This window comes from Lepidochelys kempii, chromosome 10 (genome assembly GCF_965140285.1).
Source record: "Lepidochelys kempii isolate rLepKem1 chromosome 10, rLepKem1.hap1, whole genome shotgun sequence".
Classification (NCBI taxonomy): Eukaryota; Metazoa; Chordata; order Testudines; family Cheloniidae; genus Lepidochelys; species Lepidochelys kempii.
This window is the reverse complement of record NC_136389.1, coordinates 3,533,046-3,554,006: the sequence shown is the minus strand read 5'-3', so window position 1 is coordinate 3,554,006 and position 20,961 is coordinate 3,533,046. Positions and strand designations below refer to the sequence as shown.

The following is a 20,961-nucleotide window of genomic DNA, read 5'->3' as shown; positions in this document are numbered from 1 at the left end:
GGCGGAGGGCAGGAAAAACCAGCCCCGGGCAGGCCTGACTGAGCGAAGGGCAGGAATGTGCCCAGCGTACATGGAGCAGAGCACGGGGCGGGCCAGAGGGCTGGAGCGCTCTGGGCCATCTGGCACCTGGGGAGGGACTGGCTGGTCTCGTTACACCAGGTGCATATGCTGAGAGCGTCTCCATGGTAGGGGAGGATGGGAGATCACCTCACTCCGCTGCCGGCTCCCTGGGGGGACAGGGGCCAAGGGTCACCTGCTGCCTAAGCATACCCAGCTGCCCTTACCTTGACCCCTTCGGAGCCAGCATGCAGGGCATGGCTGCCACTTCCCGTACTCTGCCCGCTCCCCGAGCTCCGGGCACTGGCCACGCTCCCCGTGCTCCCCAGGCTGCTGCGGTCCCCACCTGCCAACGGGGAGGGAGAGTTAGGTGGCGGGCGATGGCAGGGCACTTCTCCGCACGCCGCGGAGAACCCCTGCTGCGGGCGTGGCCTGGCTTTGAGGCCCCAGCAGCAGCTTCACACCAGTGTTTCGGAGCCTCCTGTCGGCTGACGAGGGCCACCCCAGGCGAGTCCAGGAGAACACCAGCCTGCCACCAGGCAGCAGTAGCCATCAGCGTGGGGCTGGAGAAGCAGCTCCCAGGATGCGGGATCCGGTGACGAGCCCGCGTACGCACAGACTGATGCAAAGGCGGCTGTACCTGCAAAGGGTTTGCGCAGCACCCAGATCTCTTCCACAGGAGCCGGCATGGCAGCGGATCCGCCCTGCGACGGCGACAGATGCGACGGGCTGTCAGACCCTCGGGAACCTTTGGAGCAGAGCAAAGAGAGCGGCGGTGAGAAGGGGTGTAGCAGCGGGGACCAGGGCAGTCTCACCCAGACACGCACCCGGGAGGCAGGGATAACTATGCAAGCAAGAATCAGGCTAGGGGTAACAAGGTTAGTCCGATCAGGGAGCATGAGGCCCTCTTCTAGCAGTTGAGGTGTGAACCCCAAGGGAGGAGAAACAAAGCAGTTTCTCCTCCCTCCTCCCTTGGCGTTCACACCTCATCCTCCCTGAGCAGACTAACCTCCTTATCCCTAGCCTGATTCGTGCTTGCATAGTTATCCCTGCCTCTGGGAATTTCCACTACGTGCATCCGACGAAGTGGGTATTCACCCACGAAAGCTTGTGCTCCACTACGTCTGTTAGTCTACAAGGTGCCCCAGGACTCTTTGCCAATCTCAGGCTGGCATCACTGTGGTGACCAAAGGAGTCTGGCTGGGCATAGCACGGAACCACTGCACCGCCCCTCTGCCCCCTTCTGCTGACCAACCCCACTGGCCTCCTGGGGGCAGCCTCCCAGCCTCGGTAGTGCCAGGCACTGCGCCCATGGGCATCACAGGCCCAGGGAGGAGATGCGGCCTTGGCATGAAGTTCCAGGGCAGCTGGGACCCACTGCATTGGAAGACCACAACGTGGACTGCAACAGCTCCTCTCCCCACCACACAGCACTGGTGCCCTCCCTGCTGACCAGAGGGCAGGGGTCCCTGGGACTTGCACAGAACAGCAAGGCAACCAGCCCCTCTGGTTATTTTAAGTCCGTTGCTTAGGGAGAGCGCGCCCGGCCCCGGCGGCCGAGCGGGTACCTGACCCTCTATCACACCTTGGCCAACACGCAGGGAACACATTTGTAAGGACCCCTTGGGAGCTATCCACACGCAACAGCCCCTCAGTAAAGCTAGCCCCTCACGTACAAGATGAGACTCAGCCAATAATGGCAGGCGTGTGCCAAACAGACGGGCAGCTGGTAAACCACTGCTGAGTCTACACTCCCAGTGGTTATTTCCTCAGTCGCCGGTGGGCCCCACTCTGAGCTCAGCCCCAGGGGTGCATGAGGGAGAAACGCATGGAGGAGGGGGTTCCCCGGGGCTGTGGGGAGCACGGCAGGGTGCAGCCGGCTGCAATGGGGCTGCACACAGAGGCAATGCAGCGCAGTCCCCAGCCCCGTTACTGGCTCCCAGGCTACACTCTGCAGGCGTCCGAGACGGGCCATGGGAAAGGGGCTGACGGTGCCCCGGGCAGCGTTTTTACATGGGGAGAGGATGAGGAGCCGTCGATGAACGGCAGTTTAGGCTGAGTAGCAGGAATCAGACCCAAGGCGGGCGCCTCCTGGGCCGTGCCTGCTCCAGAACGTTTCATACCCGGTTCTCAGCCACGGGGCAGCTGCCACCGCCAGCCCCACAACATATGTTCGGGGGAGGGGGGCACAGGCATTTGGAACTGGGAATGACGCTAGCTGGGTGAATGGCCCACAAGGGACCCGAGACCTCTGTCCCATCACTACGAGCCACCGTGCTAGAATTCACCAGCCGCAGCTCTGCGGCGACCCCTCGGCCAGACAAACGGGGGCTGACACGGCCCAGCCCTAGCCCGGCTTCCTGCCCCGCTCCCCCCCCCCCCCCCCGGAGCAGCAAACACCTGCGGAAGTAGGACTCTCCCCACCCTCGGACATTCACTGGTCACCCCGGAGCCAGAGCCCGTGTCCCCCCACAGCTGGTGGGAAGCTGCTGCCAGGTCGGATTTGGGAGAAGGCAGCTCAGCATCACTGCAGGGACGACGGAGCTTAATGGTCTCACCAAGCCAGCCTCCTGGCACGGCAAGGAGACGGGAGAGAGACAGACGTCGAAGGCTGGAGTCTCTCGCGAACTGTATCCTGACTAGCACATAGCCAGCGGGCCGGGCCGTTGCTCGGGGACACACAGACCCTTTCCAGAATTGGGAACCTTGCTACAGACCCTGCCCCCTCCCCCTGGGCCAGGCTTGGTCTGCACTGGGGGCTCCAGGCTGGGGGCTCCAGGCTGGGTTCCCTGACCCTCACACACTTTGCTAGACGGGCAGAGCCGCTATTTGCACTGGTGGAGCTGAGCCCTGTGTGCTCTCGGGGTGCAGACCGGCACCACTGGGAGAGGCCTTGGAGAGGAGCCAGGGAGCCCCGCTGGGGCCTGGCCCCTCCACCACAGAGAGCAGGGTGGTCAGTGAATGGCAGCAAAGCCCATTGCCCTGGCGGCCCTCCGAGCACTGAGCGAGCCCGACGTCTGGCCAGGGAGCCTCAGGACTTGTGAATTCCCCATACGGAGGCTCAGAAGGCGGCTGCAATGGGCTGAGGGAGGGTGCCAGCCGGGACATCTCTGCAGGCCAGCTGCCAGCGCTCCTCCCAATGCTCTGATCTGCTTGACTTTGCTTAGGGGATGGGATGCCAGTGCCCCCAAAGTAAAGGGGGGCTGGACCCTGCTTGTGGTTGGCCAGGGCAGCAGGGCCCCGGTCCCCCGGGATGGGCTTTGAATAAGCGCAGCACGTCACGACCCAGTGACCTCAGTGCTGCCCCCCGACTCACATGAAGCAGCCCCTCCCTGACTGCAGGTGTAACTCACACGCCTCAGAGGGGTGGGGGGGTCTGTCCCCTCTAGTGGCACCGAGACCACTTAAAGAGAGTTAAATGAGTCTGCTCTACAGCCCTAGCTAACAGGGCTGTAGACTCGTGCCCTAAGCTCCAGAGGTCCCCGGTTCAATCCCGAAGCCCAGGGTCTGTCGGTGTTACACATGGACTGCCCATGGAGGCAGGCACATGCCCGTGCACATAGGGGGAGCTGAATCCAGCCCTTAGGGAATGTCTGGGAAAACACGGACCTAGGAGCCATTGGGAAGTGACAACAGAAGGCCCCAAGTTCCTCATCCGCTGGCCTTCCCTGAGACCTGTGTTTATTGCACCTGGGGAGTCGCTCCCTACGCTTTCCAAGGCCCAGTCAGCAACTCGCTCGGCAGTTCCATGGTCTTAGAAGCCTGGAAACCCCCCCTTGCCTCTAGCCCTGGGTCTGAGGGAGCGGAAGGGAAGGCAGCTCTCTTTGCGCACAGATGATGTCAAAGCGCCCAACTCTGGGCCCCACGCTGTGATGTTTGCTGGAGAGCCGGGAGAGGGGAGCCCACCCATGTTATGTAAAGTGAGCCCCACTTGGGGTCTGCAAACAGATCTCTCAGCAGCGAGCGAAGAGATTTAACAAATGGGTCACACTGGCGCAGGGAATTTCCGCTGGATTTGAAGGAGTTTCAAAGTGGGTCACGCTGGGGGCGTGCTCCACCACTGAGGAAAGCAGCCCTGTGCAGGCAGCGTTCGGCTCTCAGGAGGGTTAAAACAGGCAGAGCCATTTCCCCGCGTGCAGGGCCACACAACGAGGGGTTTGCAGATTGCACCAGAGAAACAGCTCAACCCAACTGCACAAAGACTCAACGCAGCCATTTCCCTGGAGATTCCTGTAAACAAACATGCATTTCTTATCCCCCTGCCAACCCCCGCGCCAGGAAAACCAGAGTTAAAGGGAAGTGGCTCAGCAAACTCTTTCCTCGCACCTGAAAGAGAAACAGAAAAGCTGGTTGAAAAAGGAAATGGAGAAAACTGGAGATTACTCAGCATGCCCCTGGCCTGGCAATGCTCCAAACCAGTTGGAGAGAGACTGCCAGCTCCCAGGGGGAAGGGGAAGGTTTGTTAAGAGACCCACGGGTATGATGCTGATGCAGCAGAATTTAAACCTTTCATCTGCTCCTGTCTCTATTAGCCCTCTGAAAGGAACAAACACCCCTGTCATTCGTTTCCAGATGGGGTCAGGGGCCCGACAGCCTGCTTCTTGGAATGCCCAGGAGCTGGAAAACCCAACTGTGGCTGGCTATAGCCATAGACAGGGCTCTGCCAGACCCATGGACTAAGTGCATGAGACTAGAAGCAATGAAACCGGCAGCCCAGCCCGGGGGGAAGTCTCCTGCCTGACCCCCGCAGTAGAGCCCTTGGGCATTTCATCCTAGCTGGTGTCATTGCAGATGCTATCTGTATGCATTAAACCACTTCAGCTTGCACACAGGCTGCGGCGCAGGGCAGCTTGTGCAGGATGATAGAGCCACTGCAAGGGCTGGAAGCTGAAAAGAGAGGACCACGGCCTTTAACGAGATGGAACTTGTCTGCTCTGCATTAGGCAGGACTTCATCAGCACTCAGGCAGGCCAGCAGGGCGGAATAATGCCCAGTGGAAGGAGACGGCGAAGAGGGAAGTGCAATCTGCCTGAGATTAAACAGAGGGGAAACGACAGGCAGCCCCCTAGGCATGCACCCACCCAGCTAAGGTTTGGCACATTGACCTTTCCTCCACATTATTTTATGGCGAGGCCTTTCTGCATTGCCTCCCTCCATACCAAGCAGCATCGCAGCCTCCGTGCCTTGGTTCTTCCCCAGTGAATTCAGTGACGGACTGACAGACGTCCTCCGTGCACAGAGCAGACGCGTCACCCCCCCATTCCCTGGGCACATTCGGTCCTGGATCTCTCTGTGGGTTAATGTTCAACCAGAGGGTGAATTTCTGGAGTCATCTCAGGACTGGCCAGAGACATGACACGTAAGGCACCAACAGCTGCCGGCATCCCTGCCACCCTGGAGCACGCACCATGTCTGCACATCAGGCACAGTTGAGATGACGGGACAGGCTGGGGGGGCAGATCAGTGAGGCATCCAGTGATGGGGGGAAATGAAACATGAGCAGTGAGTGGTGGCTGGGCCCCGATATTAAATATCTGTTCCCCCGGTAGGTGCTTACAGACTGTAATCAAGTCACCCCTTAACCCCAACTTTGCTAAGCTAGATGGAGCTCCTGGAGTCTATCACTAGAAGGCAGGTTTTCTAATCCTTTAAACATTCCCGTGGCTCTTCTCGGAGCCCTCCCCAATTCATCAGCTGCCTCCTTGAACTGTGGCCTCCAGAACTGGCCCCGGGATTCCAGCCGCGGCCGAACGTGGGGATAAAAGGACCTCCGCTAGGTTCAGCCACAGCTAACCCTGCTGGGCACAGCTAACTCGGCCTGGCACAGCAGCAGGAAGCTCACAGCCGGGAACATCCCTGAGAGCGGCAGGGAGAAGATCTAACAAGCCGCCCCCCTCCCGAGCTTCCCCGCTGGGCATGGCACATGTTGCCTGCGCAGAGAAGAGGCTGTTCCCGTGCCACCATCTCACAAACCAACCAGGCAGATTAGATGCAGGTAAAGAGTTTAACTGGCCAAAGAGAAGGGGCATGAATATGCTGCTACTGCGCCCGACAGCCACGCTGCCTCCAGCGGGGAGCCAGCCAGCCCCTAGGAGAGCTATGCAGAGCGGGCGCGGGAAGTGCTCGCAGGGGAGAGCTGCACGGCAGTGCCCTGGCATGGCGCTAGGGGGCGCTCTTCTGCTGGAATAGCTACTTTAAGGAGACATCAAAATGAGGTCTGGACTCTGTGTGTATCAAAGATCCCGTGGCACAGGTGCTAGACTCATGCCCCAGGCACTCTCCAGCGGGGGAAATGACACATGCCCTGCCTAGAACTGCTCCTACCATTTCACCTCGAGCTTGGGGGTCTCCAGTTCCTCTCCTCACCATCTGCAGGGTCACAGGTACGCAGCCAGCTCGCCGCAGCCACGACCCCCGGGCAGCCTCCGTGCAGCGGACACAAAGGCACGGCCCAGCTTGCACGGAGAAGCAAGAGCCACCAGCCCAGGGGGAATTTCGCTCTGCAGAAGAGACCGACGCACTGGAGTGGGGTCAGTGCTCACCAGCACAGCTTTCGGGGAACCCTCCGAACCCCGGGGAGCACCTCCAGCAGCCCAGCACTGCCTGCCCAAGGGGAAAGGGCAACCTACTGCCCGGAGCCTCCCATGCAAGAGCCAGCCCCACTTAGCCAGCGTGCCCAGGCTCCCAGCACTAGGTGATGCATACAGAGCAGCTGGAGCCTTGTGTTCTGGGTCTGTACAGCGCCGGGCACAGCGGGGCCCTGGTCCGTGACGGGGGCTCTAGGCGTTATGGTGATACACATACTAAGTACCAGAATCCTCCCAAGATAGCCACAGATCTGGCAGCAACTGGCATCAGAAGCAAACCCAGAATCCAACTCCTGAGCACGCCAGCCAAACGCTCCACAGCCTTACCCTGCTGCCCACAGCTCCCACCAGCCTGTCTGGCCCCAGAGGAACTTCTCCAGCACAGCACTGACGGCTCTCCCACCACCCCTACATCCTCACTGCCCGGGACATCCCAGTGCCACGCCAATCCGCCGCTGCAGCTCCTTGGGCCCAACTAGCCCAAGTCGATGCTGCTCTAAGTGGGTACCAAGCCAGCTCCAGATCAGAAGAGTATCAAGGTACGTTTCTGTTCACCTTTGCACCCCACCTCCCCAGTCTCGGGCCCCTTATGTCTCAAATTACTTCACCAGACTGTCGAGAGTTGCTTCCTGCTTCACTGTTCAAACATTCACTTGAAGGCTCTCTGAAAAAAGAACTAGCAGCCTATTGGTAACAAGGAGAGATCCCACAGTCCAGTTGGCTTTCCCTTCCTTTATTGCTGCCAAGTCCCCTGCCATGCACCCTACAGTGCAGCAAGGACACTGCTGGGCAAGTCCCCACACATGCTGTCCTGGCAGCAATGTGGAGAGTGGGGAGCTGTGCAGCTCAGGAGGGGCATGACAATGGTCTCAGAGCAGCAATGCAGGCCCTGTGACATTATCACATGCTTGCAGTGAGCCAACTCTTGCAGTATTTGGTGTCTATCTTAAAGACCCAGCTCCTGGAGTCACAGGATTCTGGGAGAGTCTCAGCTTCCGCTTTTCTCACAGCCCTTGTCGTTGCAGAGAAAAGCCTGGAAATGTGACCTGAGTGTGCCCTGAGGCCTTTGAAACCAGAAAGCAAAGAACCCCCCACATTAATTATCAGCATCATTCAATCTCTCGATTGCAAGCCAATCTGGTGATTTGGGGGACCTGCCTCTGGATTCTTAACAGTAGGGGTTAGCCGTAGTGCCCATTTATTCTTGTCTCTCACAGCAGACTGTCAGCAGAGAACTCCCCATTCCCTCCCCGGGTCACTAGTAACCCTGCAGATTGCTCCAGCCCGAAGGGTCAGAACAGCCCCCATTGTGTACATCCCTCTCCTCATGAGTTTCTGTGACTCTGGGCGCTTCCCTCAGCCAGGACCGTGAAAGCGGACAGTCAGCTTCGCCGCCTGGCTCTCCTGCTGAGCTAGCCCAGTCCTGGTGCCTTTGGCTTCTCGGCACTGAAAACAGAAGAGTTTGAACCAATCTTTGTTTTGTTTTCAGCTATAACATCATGTTTAGAACTTGGCTTCCGCAACACATTTCACAGTTACAAGATCTGCACCTTGGGGCCAATTCTTGCTGACGATGGGCCCGATTCTCCACTGCCAGGCCCCTCGTGTGTTCCTTACACCCCAGTGCAAGGTGGGTGCAGAACAGACAGGCAGTGTCTGACACTGGTTTGGCACAAGGAGCAGGAGGATGGCACACCAGGCCCAACAGCTGCAATGTAGAAGTCTCCAGGGCTCGATGTTTTTGGTTGTAATTAGACAAGCGCTTTAAATGTTTAGCATGGCTCTTAATTAGGAGAAGCTCCAGGAGCCCAAGCATTTGCTGTGCTGGGCAGCCCGCAACACACACCGATGCTGTCTCGTCGAGGGGCTGCCTGTCTGGCATTCAGATGAGTGGCTGGCACTGCGTGTACCGGGGAGCTGCTGCGGTATTAGACACAGTGCTAGGCTGCCTGGCAGCAGATGGGGAGGAAAGGAGGCAGAGAGTCAAACCAGCAAGGAACAAATCGGGGTCCGCACACCTACCCTCAGCTGGTCCCACTGAGCCAGCAGACCCAAGGCAGAGGACAGCCCCACCTGCTTGGTTGTTGTGGCATCAAACAGGCTCCGAACATCAGCCCTGCCCAGGACCCCCTGTGCGCCAGGGCCCTCTCCACGAAACAACTGCCCGTGACCCTACTGCATCTGGGCAGCAGCTTGGCAGGGAACCACAGCAGCTGCACCTAAGACCTCAACTGTACCAGTAGCCTCCAGCTGGCTACAGAGTGCTGTTTCCCACCATGGCACTTTGACCACCCATTGCAAGACTGGGGGTTGGCACAGTCAGAATGAGGAGAGCATTCTGCAGGGATGCCCCCTCCCTGGCCCTGCCTGCAGACGCATGTCACGGTTCTTTATAGGGCAGAGTGCCGACTGAATGGGCCGAGGGCGGTGACTGCGGACGGCAGCCACCCTCCGGCTAGGGAGTTCTGCAGCCCGAAGGACCATTCGGGGCACGCCCCCAGCGTGGGCAGGGAGTGACCATAATACATCCATCATGCCACACTCATGCCACAGCCACTCTGGAAAGGAAAGGGGGGGCTGGGCAGACACCCCCGCTCGCACACGCACCAAAGCAGACCCAGGGGGAGGGGAAGGCAACCCAAACAAGGAACACAAACCAAATGAAAACCCATGAAGCGAGCGGTGAACTACCTGGTCCATAAGGCAGCTCCTCTGCAGTGCTATGGGGGAGCCTGTGATAGCCAAAGGAACTGAAAAGAGGCAGATGGGAATGTGGTGGAGGAGATGGAGGTGGAGGCAAGAAATGGAACGGACGGGACGAGGAGTCACCGTTAAGCACAGCCGCCCTGGGAGCTGGGAGCGGGATCTTTTGGTAGTGGTGGGGAATGGTGACTGCGCCCCACGGACCTGCTAATAAAAACATAACAAGAGACAAAATGAAAAAGAAGCAAATAATCAAGAGACACGTAAAGCCACCAAAACCAACTGGCCAAAACGGAAGCAAAGCCAAGCCAGGAAGGAGCGCCGCGTCGCACCCGGACCCCTCGGGAATCCAGCCCCTCCGGGCTGCAGGGACTGGACCCAACCCCAGAGGGCAGATTCCAGCTCCCCGCCGTGAGAGCCTCCCCGGTGCCGGCCGGCTGGAAACCAACAGGCCACAGAACTCCAGGCGGCCTCTCTCCAAACCCCAATGGAACAGCAGTGCCTGGACCACACGGTCGCTAGCTGGCAGAGACCAGAACCCGCTGGGCCAAGCACTCTGCCCCTCGGCTACAGGACAGGCAACGAGCGCCATCAGGGCCCGAGGCTCAGGGGGACCCTCAACTTCCCCTTGACGCATGCCTGACCTTGCAACCAGTGGCGGGCAGCAGTGTGCGGACTCCCACTAGCACCTCCCAGCCGGAGCTGGGGAGGCAAATCGCTCGCGCTGACCCCGGCCCTGTCCCTGGGAGCGACACCAGCCACCCTCCAGAGCGGGACACGGCCATCACCACGGGACAAGGGGCTTGGGCACACACAACCTGCCCCTCGGCTGGGTACACCCAGGGACAGCCAGCGACTGGGGCCGGTGCAGGAGCCGCACGCTGGCTTCCCGCTGCTAGAATAACCTCCGGGATTAAGAAGTGTGAGCCGTCCAGCACTCAGCTCTGCACGTAGCTCTGGAAACAGATCCCGCACAAGCAGGCAGCAGCCTGGCCCGTCACAGCCCGACGCACACTCTGGGTCCAGCAAAAGCCACCTGATCATGTCCCCCCCATTCACACCCCAGGAAGAACTCTCCCTCCTCTGCTCCCTGCACAAACACCCCAGCCCCTGGCCTCCAGACACCTGGTTCCCTGGGCCAGCCATTGAAGCTGGTGTGTTTTCCATCCTTTGGGAGCAGGTCTCAGTGCTCCAGGTGTGCTGGGGAGGGGCCCCATTTGCCTCTTTCGTCCAAGCCAGGGGAGGCATCTGGAGGACTGAGAGGGCACTTTGATCAGAGGGGGCATGAAGGCCCCAGCACTGCATGCAGCACTGCAAACATGCAACCCCCAAGGTCTATCGTAGGACCCTGGCAGCTGCCAAGGCCCTGGCTGGCACCAAGGCTCAGAGCCCAGAACGGAATGGCGAGAGGCCGAAGATTTACAGCTCATGGGATTACTTTCCTTGCAGTGCCAAATGCAAAACATCCACAGCTCTCCACGAAGAGCGGGACGGATCTGCGTCTCCACCAGGGAAACAGCCCCTGAGCCACGGCTGTGGGGGGGTCTCATTGCTTTGAGGAACCCGCCTGCTTTCTGCAGCTTGCCAAACTAAAGACAAATCTCCTGGTCTCCCTGAGCTGCAGTGATAACCACAGCTCTGGCAGAAGCTGATGTTCATAGAATCATAGAATATCCGGGTTGGAAGGGACCTCTAGTCCAACCGCCCGCTCAAAGCAGGACCAATCCTCAATTTTTGCCCCAGATCCCCTAAATGGCCCCCTCAAGGACTGAACTCACAACCCTGGGTTTAGCAGGCCAAGGCTCAAACCACTGAGCTATCCCTCCCCCGCATGTTCTTTCGGCGCATTTCTGTGCCCTGGTGCCATCAGCCAGTGTTGGAAAAATCGCCCCATAACAGAGCCTTTCCCTGCCTTGCTCTCTTCAGACGGCCAAAGAATGAAAGGTTACCCAGGTCTGGCTCATTTCAGCTCTAACGTGAAGGCTGCCACCCCCTGGGTGTGCCCCATGACCGCCAGCTGGGCTAAGACCCCACAGCGACCGCGGAGCCAGGTTAGAACTCGACAGCAGATGGGATCCAGTCACCGCGTCGCTGGACGCCACCCCCATGACCGTGCCACTGGGCCGAGCCTGGGCCCGCTCCCTGCAGCAGTCCTTGGATCCTGCTACCGGGACGGTGCAGAGCCTGTGGTCCAGCGGCTCCTCAGCTAACGCGCCACGTCACCGCAGCTCAGCCAAAGGCATGCCGCGATCCACGGGACCACCCTGGCTGAATCGCTCCCTGCCCGTTCCTTGGGCTTTCAAGTGTGGCTCTCTGAACAGCAACACGGAGTCGGCAGCACCGCGCACTTGGTCTCCCAGGACTCCGGGGCAGAGGGATTCAGGTTACCAATCAGGAGGTGGCTTTTCTAGCCGACAGCCCTGCAAAGAGCCTGGGATCTGAGCGCCAGGCCGGGCTGTGCCCGCACTGCGCCTCATCCCCAAGGACAAAGGACAAGGCCCCTGCCTTAGGAATTCCGCGTGGCCCCATTGCCTTGCCCAGGTTTGCCCTGGTGCAGCCAGTCAGGGCTTGACTCTGCCGGCAAAGCACAAGAGGGAATGGCTCCAGCTCACCCCGCCGGGGCCGCGCTTCCTCCCCGTCCCTGCCTTGCACTCAGGTGACCCAGGTGGAAAAGACGACAAAAGGTGGAAGGCAGGGGAGAATGAGGGCCCCAGGGCGGGTTAGCAGGGCTGGCTCGGGGGAAAGCGTCTCGATTTGTAAGCTGAGCCAATCGGATCTGACACCCCTGAGGCCAAGGTGACCCGACACCCCATTCTTAGAGCCACGTTCCAGAGCACAACAGCCTTCCCAGAGGATCTCTGGGCTCTGGCGCGTCTCCAAGGTCTGAGCTGACCTCTCTTCCGACACACTCGTTTTCACCCTGATGCAGCCCCTGCTGCCCAAGCCCGGAGCCAGCTTCCTCCACAGACCCAGGAGCTGCAAAAACCTCTCCCGACAGGTGATGCCGCAGACAGGTCAGGACCCTGGTCTGTGGGGAGCTGGTGAATGGTGAAAACTGGCCTGTGCGAGGCAGGGGCTCTGCCGTAGACCCCCCAATCCTATGGGCATGAGACACACAGGAATTGCAGCCAGAAACTCGACTGCCTGGGCAGCCAGCTCGCTGAGCAACTGGTGTCCACACACCCCTGGGGTGTGCCTAGGCATGGCCAGGGAGCTGCTCTCGCCCCCTGCGGGGTGTACCCCATCGCAGGGCGTGGGCTCCCCACCTAGGAAAAGCTGGGATTCGCTCCAGAGCCATTCCACGGGTTGGCCAGCAGGGGGTGTGCAGGAGAAGCTCTTCCAGCCCCTCCCCAGCAGACCCCCTCTGCACCTGGCTAGCATGTGGCTTCTACCAGCTGCCCGGGCATCCGCTCCCGCCCCCCAGGTGCTCTCCCAGCCTGCCCCACCCCGCCAAACCCCACTGGGTGCTCTCCCCCCGCCTGCCCTGCCCCGCCCCCCCACCAAGCACAACCCCAGCCCTCTCTAGGAGCAGGGTGAGAACCCCAGAGCCGCCCCAGCTAGAACGAGACACGCTCCAGCGCAGAAACCTCCCCTACTCCCAGCACCCAACCCCGCTCCACCTCGCAGGCAAGCCCCTGGCATCGCGCCCCAAAGAGCCACGCCCAGGCCCATGGAGGGCATATGGCCCAGAGGGGAGATCCCCTCCGCTGCCGGCGCGGCCCATGAGAGCTGATCTCCGCTGGCAGGGAGAGAGCAAAGGGCTGCATGGCCCAGCCTGGATGGCAGTGGGTGCCAGGCCAGCACAGAGGGTGGGCACTGCGTGCCCCCATGGCCGGCTGCAGCGCTCAGCATGTGCCTGCATAGCCTCCGGGCCGGGGGGCAGGGTGCCACAAGCCAGCCGGTCACTGCGCCCCTGCAGGGTTTGCGGGGGAACAGGATCGTGGCCCCTTGCCAGCTCCAGCAGCTCCGGTCCTCAGGGGTGATGCTACAACCAGCTGCTGTGGAGAGGAGCAAGGCCCTGCGTGTGGGGAGGGCAGATGGGCTACTAAGAACAGAAATCCAGGGCCAGATTCAGAGCAGCGGTGCCGGAAGGGGTGACTTCCCGCTCCGCGGCAGGGCAGCTATGACCTGTCCCATAGGAGCTCTGCCAGCTGGGTGCAATCAGCTCTGGCCACGCCCCTTCCCCAGCCAGCCACGCCCACCGTTGAAGCCACGCCTCTCCACGCGGGCCCCAGGCCACATCACGTGGGACCTTGGCCACGGCCGAAGCCCCGGAGGAACCTGGCCCCGCGCTCCCATCTCAGCTGAAAGTCGGAGCAGGGCTCGCACTCGCAGGGTCCCTGCTCCTGGCGGCATCTGGCAGTGCCCCTTGTACCCTCCCACGCTACCTGTGGGGCTTATGGGGCTTGCAGGCCCATCCGGGGAGATCCAGCCCAGGCCCGGTGCCCGGGTGCTGGGTACGGAGGCGGCAGGGCCTGACGTGCGCCGGGCGGGGGTTGGGGAGGGACGGGTATTTGCCTGTGCGCTTGCTGATCGCTTCCACGAGGCTGGACGGGAAATAGCCCACGCGGTCATTGCCGGTCCGGTTGTCATGGATACAGCCCTTCCACCTGCCGTCCGCATGCTGCTCCAGAACCTGCACAACAGAAAGGCCTGGAGAGGGGGGCGCTCGCTGGCGGGACCGGGGCCCGGCCGTGGGGACGGGAACCACCGGTGAGAGCCAGCCGGCGGAAGAGGAGGGGGCAACATCCTGCTCCAAGCGCCTGCCAGCGAGGGCTGGTACCCCGGGCTGGCGGCTGGTGATCTGCTGCACCCATCTCGGCAGCAAGGGGGCAGTGGCACTGGGAGGGACCATAGGGAAGGGCCCGGCGCTGGCCAGGTGGTGGGGTGGGGCAGGGACCATAGGGAATAGCCCAGCGCTGGCCAGGCAGTGGGGGGGCAGGGACTGTAGGGAATAGCCCGGCACTGGCCACGCAGTGGGGGGGCAGTGACAATAGGGAACAGCCCGGCACTGGCCAGGTGGTGGGGTGGGGCAGGGACCGTAGGGAAGGGCTCAGCGCTGGCCAGGCGATGGGGGGTCAGTGACCATAGGGAACAGCCCGGCGCTGGCCAGGCGGCGGGGTGGGGCAGGGACCATAGGGAACGGCCTGGCGCTGGCCAGATGGTGGGGTGGGGCAGGGACCGTAGGGAACGGCCCGGCGCTGGCCAGGCGGCGGGGTGGGGCAGGGACCGTAAGGAACAGCCCGGCGCTGGCCAGATGGTGGGGTGGGGCAGGGACCGTAGGGAACGGCCCGGCACTGGCCAGGCGGCGGGGTGGGGCAGGGACCGTAAGGAACGGCCCGGCGCTGGCCAGATGGTGTGGGGGGGGCAGGGACTGTAGGGAAGGGCCCGGCGCTGGCCAGGCGGTGGGGGGGCAGGGACCGTAGGGAACGGGCCGGCGCTGGCCAGGTGGCAGGACTAGAGGGGCAGGCAGAAGGGGCAGCCCGTGTCCATCTCTGCCCAGGCACGACTCTGAAAGCAACCAAGAACGCGTAAAGGGCCGAACTCGGTGACCGACGGCTCAGACGTGGGGGGCGAGTCTCCTGCCAGCCCATGGACTTGGGTGGCAGCCCCATCCCCCCAACATGAGGGCGGGCTGCTCCCATCTCTGCAAGCGCTGGGTATGGCCGGAGCGCTGTTGCCTTCTACCTCCCTGCCCAGCCCCTCACTATGGGGGCAAGGGCTTCTCTAGTCCTTTCCCATCCCGGCTAGTCCTGCCTTCTCCGACCGGGCTCTTTCTACCCTCCTCGGCATTGGTCCCGCCACCTGCAGCCCAACTGCAGCCTGAGCCCACCATTGCGGGTATGCCAGCAGCTGCCTGGGCAGCTTGGTGCCAGCGAAGGGCTCCTGGCTTGGGGCACTAAGGGGCAGTAGGCTCCTCCCTTCCCGTGAGCAGAGGAGGGCCGAGGGGCAGGCTGCTGGAGGGAGGGGACTTGGGTCATGGGGGCCGTGAACCCAGCCCCGGCCTGGCCCACTGCTGCCGGCACTGACCGCGCCCGGCTCTGCAAGCAACTCACGGTGATGACGTCTCCGGCTTTCACGTTCAAGCTGGTCAGGTCGTAGTTGTTGCAATAATCTTTAACGGCCCTGACCTGCAGCGCCGCCGAGGCATCTGCCGAGAGAGCAGGAGGGAAGCGTCGGAGAGAAAGCTCCACAAAGTAACCTCCCTCCCCCGCCCCCCAGCAAGAGCTCTGGGCTCCCTGGCGAGTAACAGGGGACAGGAGTCCCCTGTAGCTAGAGCAGCGACGAGAGAGCACCCACTGCTCCAGCAATGAGCCGCGCCAACCCGATCCTGCGTGAGCACTAGACCGGACTATCCTGTTCAGCCACAAGCAGGCGCCATGTGTAGCCGAACCTCAACCAGGCCCGGCAGAGCATTACAGGATCCTAGGATGAACACAGTGGGTGTCCAAGTGAGCTCTGTGCCCGGTCCACATCTGGGAACCACATCTCCCTGCCAGGGAGCCCACAGCCCTTTGCAGAATCAGAACCGAGTCACCTGCCACTGACAGGCAGCCACCTCTGGGGAAAAACGTGGCAGCTGTTTAACAGCAATACCGCTGAAGGGCTGAGAACAGTGATAACGGACATGACTGTCCTGGAGCAGGAGTTAGGCCGGGGCGCATGCGCCCCAAGCAGCTCTTGAGTTGATACACTCGACCTTCAGAGGGGGTCAGAGTCCAAGCCCCAAGCCCATCAGGTGGCCGGGAGCTCCCTGCGCGTAGCTCTGCCTGGGCTGGCCAGACACTGGGCCACAAATCCCCTTCCTGGTGCAGAGGAGCCGCGACTTCGCCTCCTGAGTGTTAAACGCCTCAGCCGGGGGCGGGGGGGAGAGCATGAGGGGCCGCGGCATGAGCGGCGTGAGTGGCGTGAGCCCAGAACTCACCTCCCACCCCAGGGCGGCAGAGCAGCTCAGAGCCGGCTGGGAGTCACCGCCCTGCCCTTGGCAACAGCAGAGCAGGCAGGGACTCTGCTCCCATCAGCACGGATGGCAGCCAGCGGAGTGCACTGCTCCCCCACCCTGGTGGGAAGGGAGGGGACCCCGGGCACCCCTAGCACCCGCCCCTGGAGGGAACCCCCCGTACCCCGCAGCATCTGCTTGATCTCCTTGCTGGCCTGGGTGGCGGTGAACTGGTGGACGATGTCCAGCGCCGTCTGGCTGTAGGTGTTCCGGATGTGGGCGTTGATCCCACTCTGAAATACGGAGAGACCGATGCGGGGAGCTCCAGGCTGGCCACGGAGCTGCCCCCCCCCACTGGCCACAGCAGCCACACCCAGCCTGCCAGCAGCTCAGGGGTGCCACGGCGAGACCAGCGACTCCTGCTGGGACAGACGCCCACACGCTCTCGGCCTCGTGAGCCACGCGTGGGCTCAGCAAACGGCCCCCCCCAGGCTAGCACCACCAGCCAGCTGCATCGTGGGAGCTCAGTGGAGGCCTGGGATTGGGCGAGCACTGGCCAGTGCCCACTGCATGGGCAGCATGTGGTCTGCAGGAACCAGCGCGAAACCCACGGGGTGATTGGGGGTGGGCTGGTTATAGGGGACTGGGGGGGTCACAAAGCAGCCTCCCTTCCCCTGCAGTCCAGGGCGAGTCAACGCCCCACTCCTGGCTCTGCCCACGGGGGGAGGAGAACCCAGGAGGGCCCCACTTCTGCAGGGACGCCCCCTGGACGCGACAGAAGCCGAGCGGGTTTGCACATTGGACTCTCTCTCTTGGCCGCCCTCCTTCCCATTCACTTCCTCCTCTCAGCGGCCCCCCGCTGCAGTGCATCGGGCAGCAGCAGAGCCCCCAAGTCCAGAGCAAGGGGCTCCTGCTAGCAGAGCCGGGGTGGGGGGCAGAGCCGCCGCGCTGGCTGGGTAACTGGGGCAGGGGGTGAGCAAACACGACAGCCAGCGGTGCCCCAGCCCTGGCACAGCCGAACCGCCCTGGGGCCGAGCTGTCAGTCGCCGGCCTCCTTCTGCCACCTTCCCCCGACAGAGCGCCCCCAGGAGGGTGGGCTCCAGGAATGACGCAGCCACACCACTCGGCATGGCCCAGCGCCCCAAGGACATCGGGGGCAGCTGGGCAGGGGGACGCTCATTTCACGGTCCCCTGGCAAGCCAGGCTGAGACCCTCCTGCACTGGAAGGGGCCCTCTAATGCCCTGATCCTGCCCTGGCAGAGCCGTCCATGGGGAACGGACCATGCACTATTCCGGCACCAGCCCTGATACCCCAAGACAGGAGAGCTCCCCTGCCACGTTCAGCAGCTCCCCCCGCCCCCCCGAACACATGCAGCATGACACAGGGGCCCTTACGTCCAGCAGGAGGCGCACCACGTCCGTCTTGCCGCACAGGGCTGCCTCGTGCAGGGCTGTGCCTGCCTTGGTTTGCCGGTTGATGTCGATGCCAGCCTGCAGCAGGAGCCTGCCAAAACCGCGCCCAACAGCGGTTAGTGACGCAAGCCGGGGGAAGGGGGGAGAACAGGGGCAGGCGGGTGCAAGCTCCCCACATGCAGCTGTCCCGGCACCCCTCACTCCTGACCAGCAGCCCCCCGCCCGCCCAGCCCTGCCCTCCCCCCCAGCTCTGGTGCTGCCCCTCAATCCCGACCCGCAGCCCCCTGCCAGCCCAGCCCTGGGTTCCCCCCCACAACAGCTTTACCAGTGCCCCTCACTCCTTACCCGCAGCCCCCCGCCCGCCCAGCCCTGCCCTGCCCCCCAGCTCTGGTGCTGCCCCTCAATCCCGACCCGCAGCCCCCTGCCAGCCCAGCCCTGGGTTCCCCCCCACAACAGCTTTACCAGTGCCCCTCACTCCTGACCGGCAGCCCCCCGCCCGCCCAGCCCTGCCCTGCCCCCCAGCTCTGGTGCTGCCCCTCAATCCCGACCCGCAGCCCCCTGCCAGCCCAGCCCTGGGTTCCCCCCCACAACAGCTTTACCAGTGCCCCTCACTCCTTACCCGCAGCCCCCTGCCAGCCCTGCCCTGCCCCCCAGCTCTGGTGCTGCCCCTCAATCCCGACCCACAGATCCAGGGCAGGGGCTGCTGTTTATGCCAGATTCTGTGGCAATTTCGTCCCGCACCCCAGCCCCTCTCATGGGTGTTTTTCCCTTGAGTTGCCGAAGCAGGAGACGTGCTGTGCTCGTCCCATGGGTGCCCACGTTGGGCGGGACCCAGCTCGGAGGGACTCAGCCCCTGGCCCACCCGTGGGGCATGCAGTGGGGCACCTGCGCTCTGTTCCCCCCACTCCGCACCCCCACCAGCCACCTGGGACATAACCGGCAGCCCCCCACCCGGCGCCCCCACCCACAGACACGCCTGGGATTGCTGACGGGCCCGGGAGACGAGGGTGTGACTCCAGCCCTCCCCCTCCATACTGCAGGACCCGGGGGAGCAAAGGACAGGGGCTGGGGGTGAACAGAGAGGCAGCTGCCTCCATCCCGGCTGCAACTGCAGCAGGTGGGAGCAAACCTGGCACTGCCAGGAGCTACTGCTACAGGCAGGTGGCTGTGAGGTGCGAAGCCAAGGGGCTGGGGGGGGTCCCGTCTCATCTGCACTGCCCAGCACCGCATGCCTTAGCCACCTGGGCAGAGCATCACCCACCGCCGGATCCCACCCGGGCACCACCCCCACAGGACTCTGCCACTTCAAAGACACTGCCTGGCCCTCCCGCCTGGCCGTGAACTATCACGAAGGAGGGGCGGTGCTGAGCCACGGGGCCAGCCTGCAGCGGGCAGACAGTCAGTGCAGCACTGGGCACGGCCCTGCGCTCAGTGGGAGCAGAGCGCGCCCAGAACATCACAGGATCAGGCCCACAATGCCAGTTCTCCCAGGTCGGGTCCCTTGTCACCTTCCTCCCAGGCCCACGCAGGCCAACACAACACACACACGCTTCCTGGGGCAGTCGGCCATGCCAGCGCTGCCAGGGACAGGCACCCGCCCCCAGCCCGCTGACCGGCCTGGCTCCCTGCACGTGCTCCGAGTCACGTCGGCTGCCAGATGCCATCCTCGCCCTGTTCTGGTCACTCCCTCTGAGGCCCCTGGCTCCGGCCTCTGTCAGAAGACAGGACACAGGGCTGGCCGGGCCGATCGTACTTTCCGATGGCAGAAACCCACGCCTGCTGCGCCCGGCCCCTTCTGTCGGGGAGCAGGGAGCCAGACTCCAACCTGGCTCGTGCAGCATGAGTCCTGGGGGCCGCGTTTTAAAGGGGGCGAAGAATGACCGGGGAGGATACCGGGAAGAGCCACAAAAGTGCTTCAAGGGCTGGAGAAAACAGTCGAGAGAGACAAACAGCTCAGCCTGTCCAGCTTGGGCAAACCAGACCGAGTGACTTATTACAGCGTCTAGGCCGGGCCCTTGGTGGGGAGACGCTAGGCGTGCTAAGGACCAGGACCCAGCAGAGACAGGCAGAACAAGAGTCAGTGCCTGGAAGCTGAAGCCACACAAATTCCAGCTCAAAATAAGGCACGACTTGTCACCGGAGAGGACAGAACGAGCTGACCAGGGACCTGGTGGATTGTCCATCCCACGAGGGCTTCAAATCGAGCCTGGGAGATGCTTTAGTCAAACCCAAGCTCTTGGGCTCGGTGCCGGAGTAACTGGTGACATTCTCGGACCCGGGCGAGGTTCAGACGAGATGAGCAATGCTCCTTTCCAGCCTTCAACTCTCTGCCACAGCAGCTGGATTATTGAGTGAAACCACCCACAGGCCCAGCTCCAGCCCCAGCTCACTCCTCTCCTCCTCAACAAGAACCCCGCGAGATGCCCGGGTGGCCCAGAGGCTAGAATTCGGTGGCAGGACTTCCTCCCAGCTATGCCGTCAGCCCAGCGTGACTCTCTGAGCTCCAGGGAGAGTTTGTGAAGATGCCAGGGAGAGAAACCCATTGTTCTTCCCTTGGAGAACGCGCTGGCTAGCCAGGAACCCCTGAGCTCCAGCCACCCTCGGGCTGCTGGCTTTAGCAGAGGACACTAGAGAAACGTACACGGAATCCAGGCTCGATTTGCTGGAGACACAAGAACACCCAGCACGGAAAACGGAGCAGCCTCGCTGCAGTGAGCGAGACACAGGAAGCAAAGGGCCAAGAGCTCTGTCATTGGAGCGATGGAAGGGGCTGGTGGGGAGGAAGGGAGTTATTTACCCCTTCCCGTAACACATGAACCAGGGGGCACTCCATGAAATTAACAGGCAGCGGGTTTAAAACCAACAGAAGGAAGCGCTTCTTCACACAACGCACCGTCAACCTGTGGAACTCCTTGCCAGGGGATGCTGTGAAGGCCAAAGTATAACTGGGTTGAAACAGTAATTAGACACGTTCATGGAGAATAGGTCCATCAATGGCTATTAGCCAAGATGGTCAGGGACACAACCCCACGCGCCAGGTGTTCCTAAACCTGCCAGAAGCTGGGAGTGGACAATAGGGGATGGATCAGTCGGTAATTGCCCTGTTCTGTTCATTCCCTCTGGGGCACCTGGCATTGGCCACTGTTGGAGACAGGACACTGGGCTAGATGGACCACTGGTCTGACCCAGTGTGGCCGTCTGTATGCAGTAGCCCAGGGGAGGAGAAGGTTCTTGGGACAGCGTTTACCAGACTTGCCCCGC

The 20,961-nt window shown here is 62.2% G+C and overlaps 1 protein-coding gene across 2 annotated transcripts in view; it reads right to left on the bottom strand.

The window, feature by feature from the left end:
- CASKIN1 (CASK interacting protein 1) overlaps positions 1 to 20,961 on the bottom strand; it is a 156,654-nt gene that overhangs the window by 19,173 nt on the left and 116,520 nt on the right. The window contains exons 7-13 of one of the 2 annotated variants that reach the window (XM_073361691.2): positions 17,683 to 17,791; positions 16,472 to 16,580; positions 15,404 to 15,498; positions 13,866 to 13,983; positions 9,336 to 9,554; positions 698 to 805; positions 285 to 403 (exon numbers count right to left, since the gene is read on the bottom strand). In XM_073361691.2, the coding sequence (XP_073217792.2) occupies positions 285 to 403; positions 698 to 805; positions 9,336 to 9,554; positions 13,866 to 13,983; positions 15,404 to 15,498; positions 16,472 to 16,580; positions 17,683 to 17,791 (877 nt within the window). The remainder of the gene's footprint in view (positions 1 to 284; positions 404 to 697; positions 806 to 9,335; positions 9,555 to 13,865; positions 13,984 to 15,403; positions 15,499 to 16,471; positions 16,581 to 17,682; positions 17,792 to 20,961) is intronic. The other variant, XM_073361692.2, reaches the window with a different exon arrangement.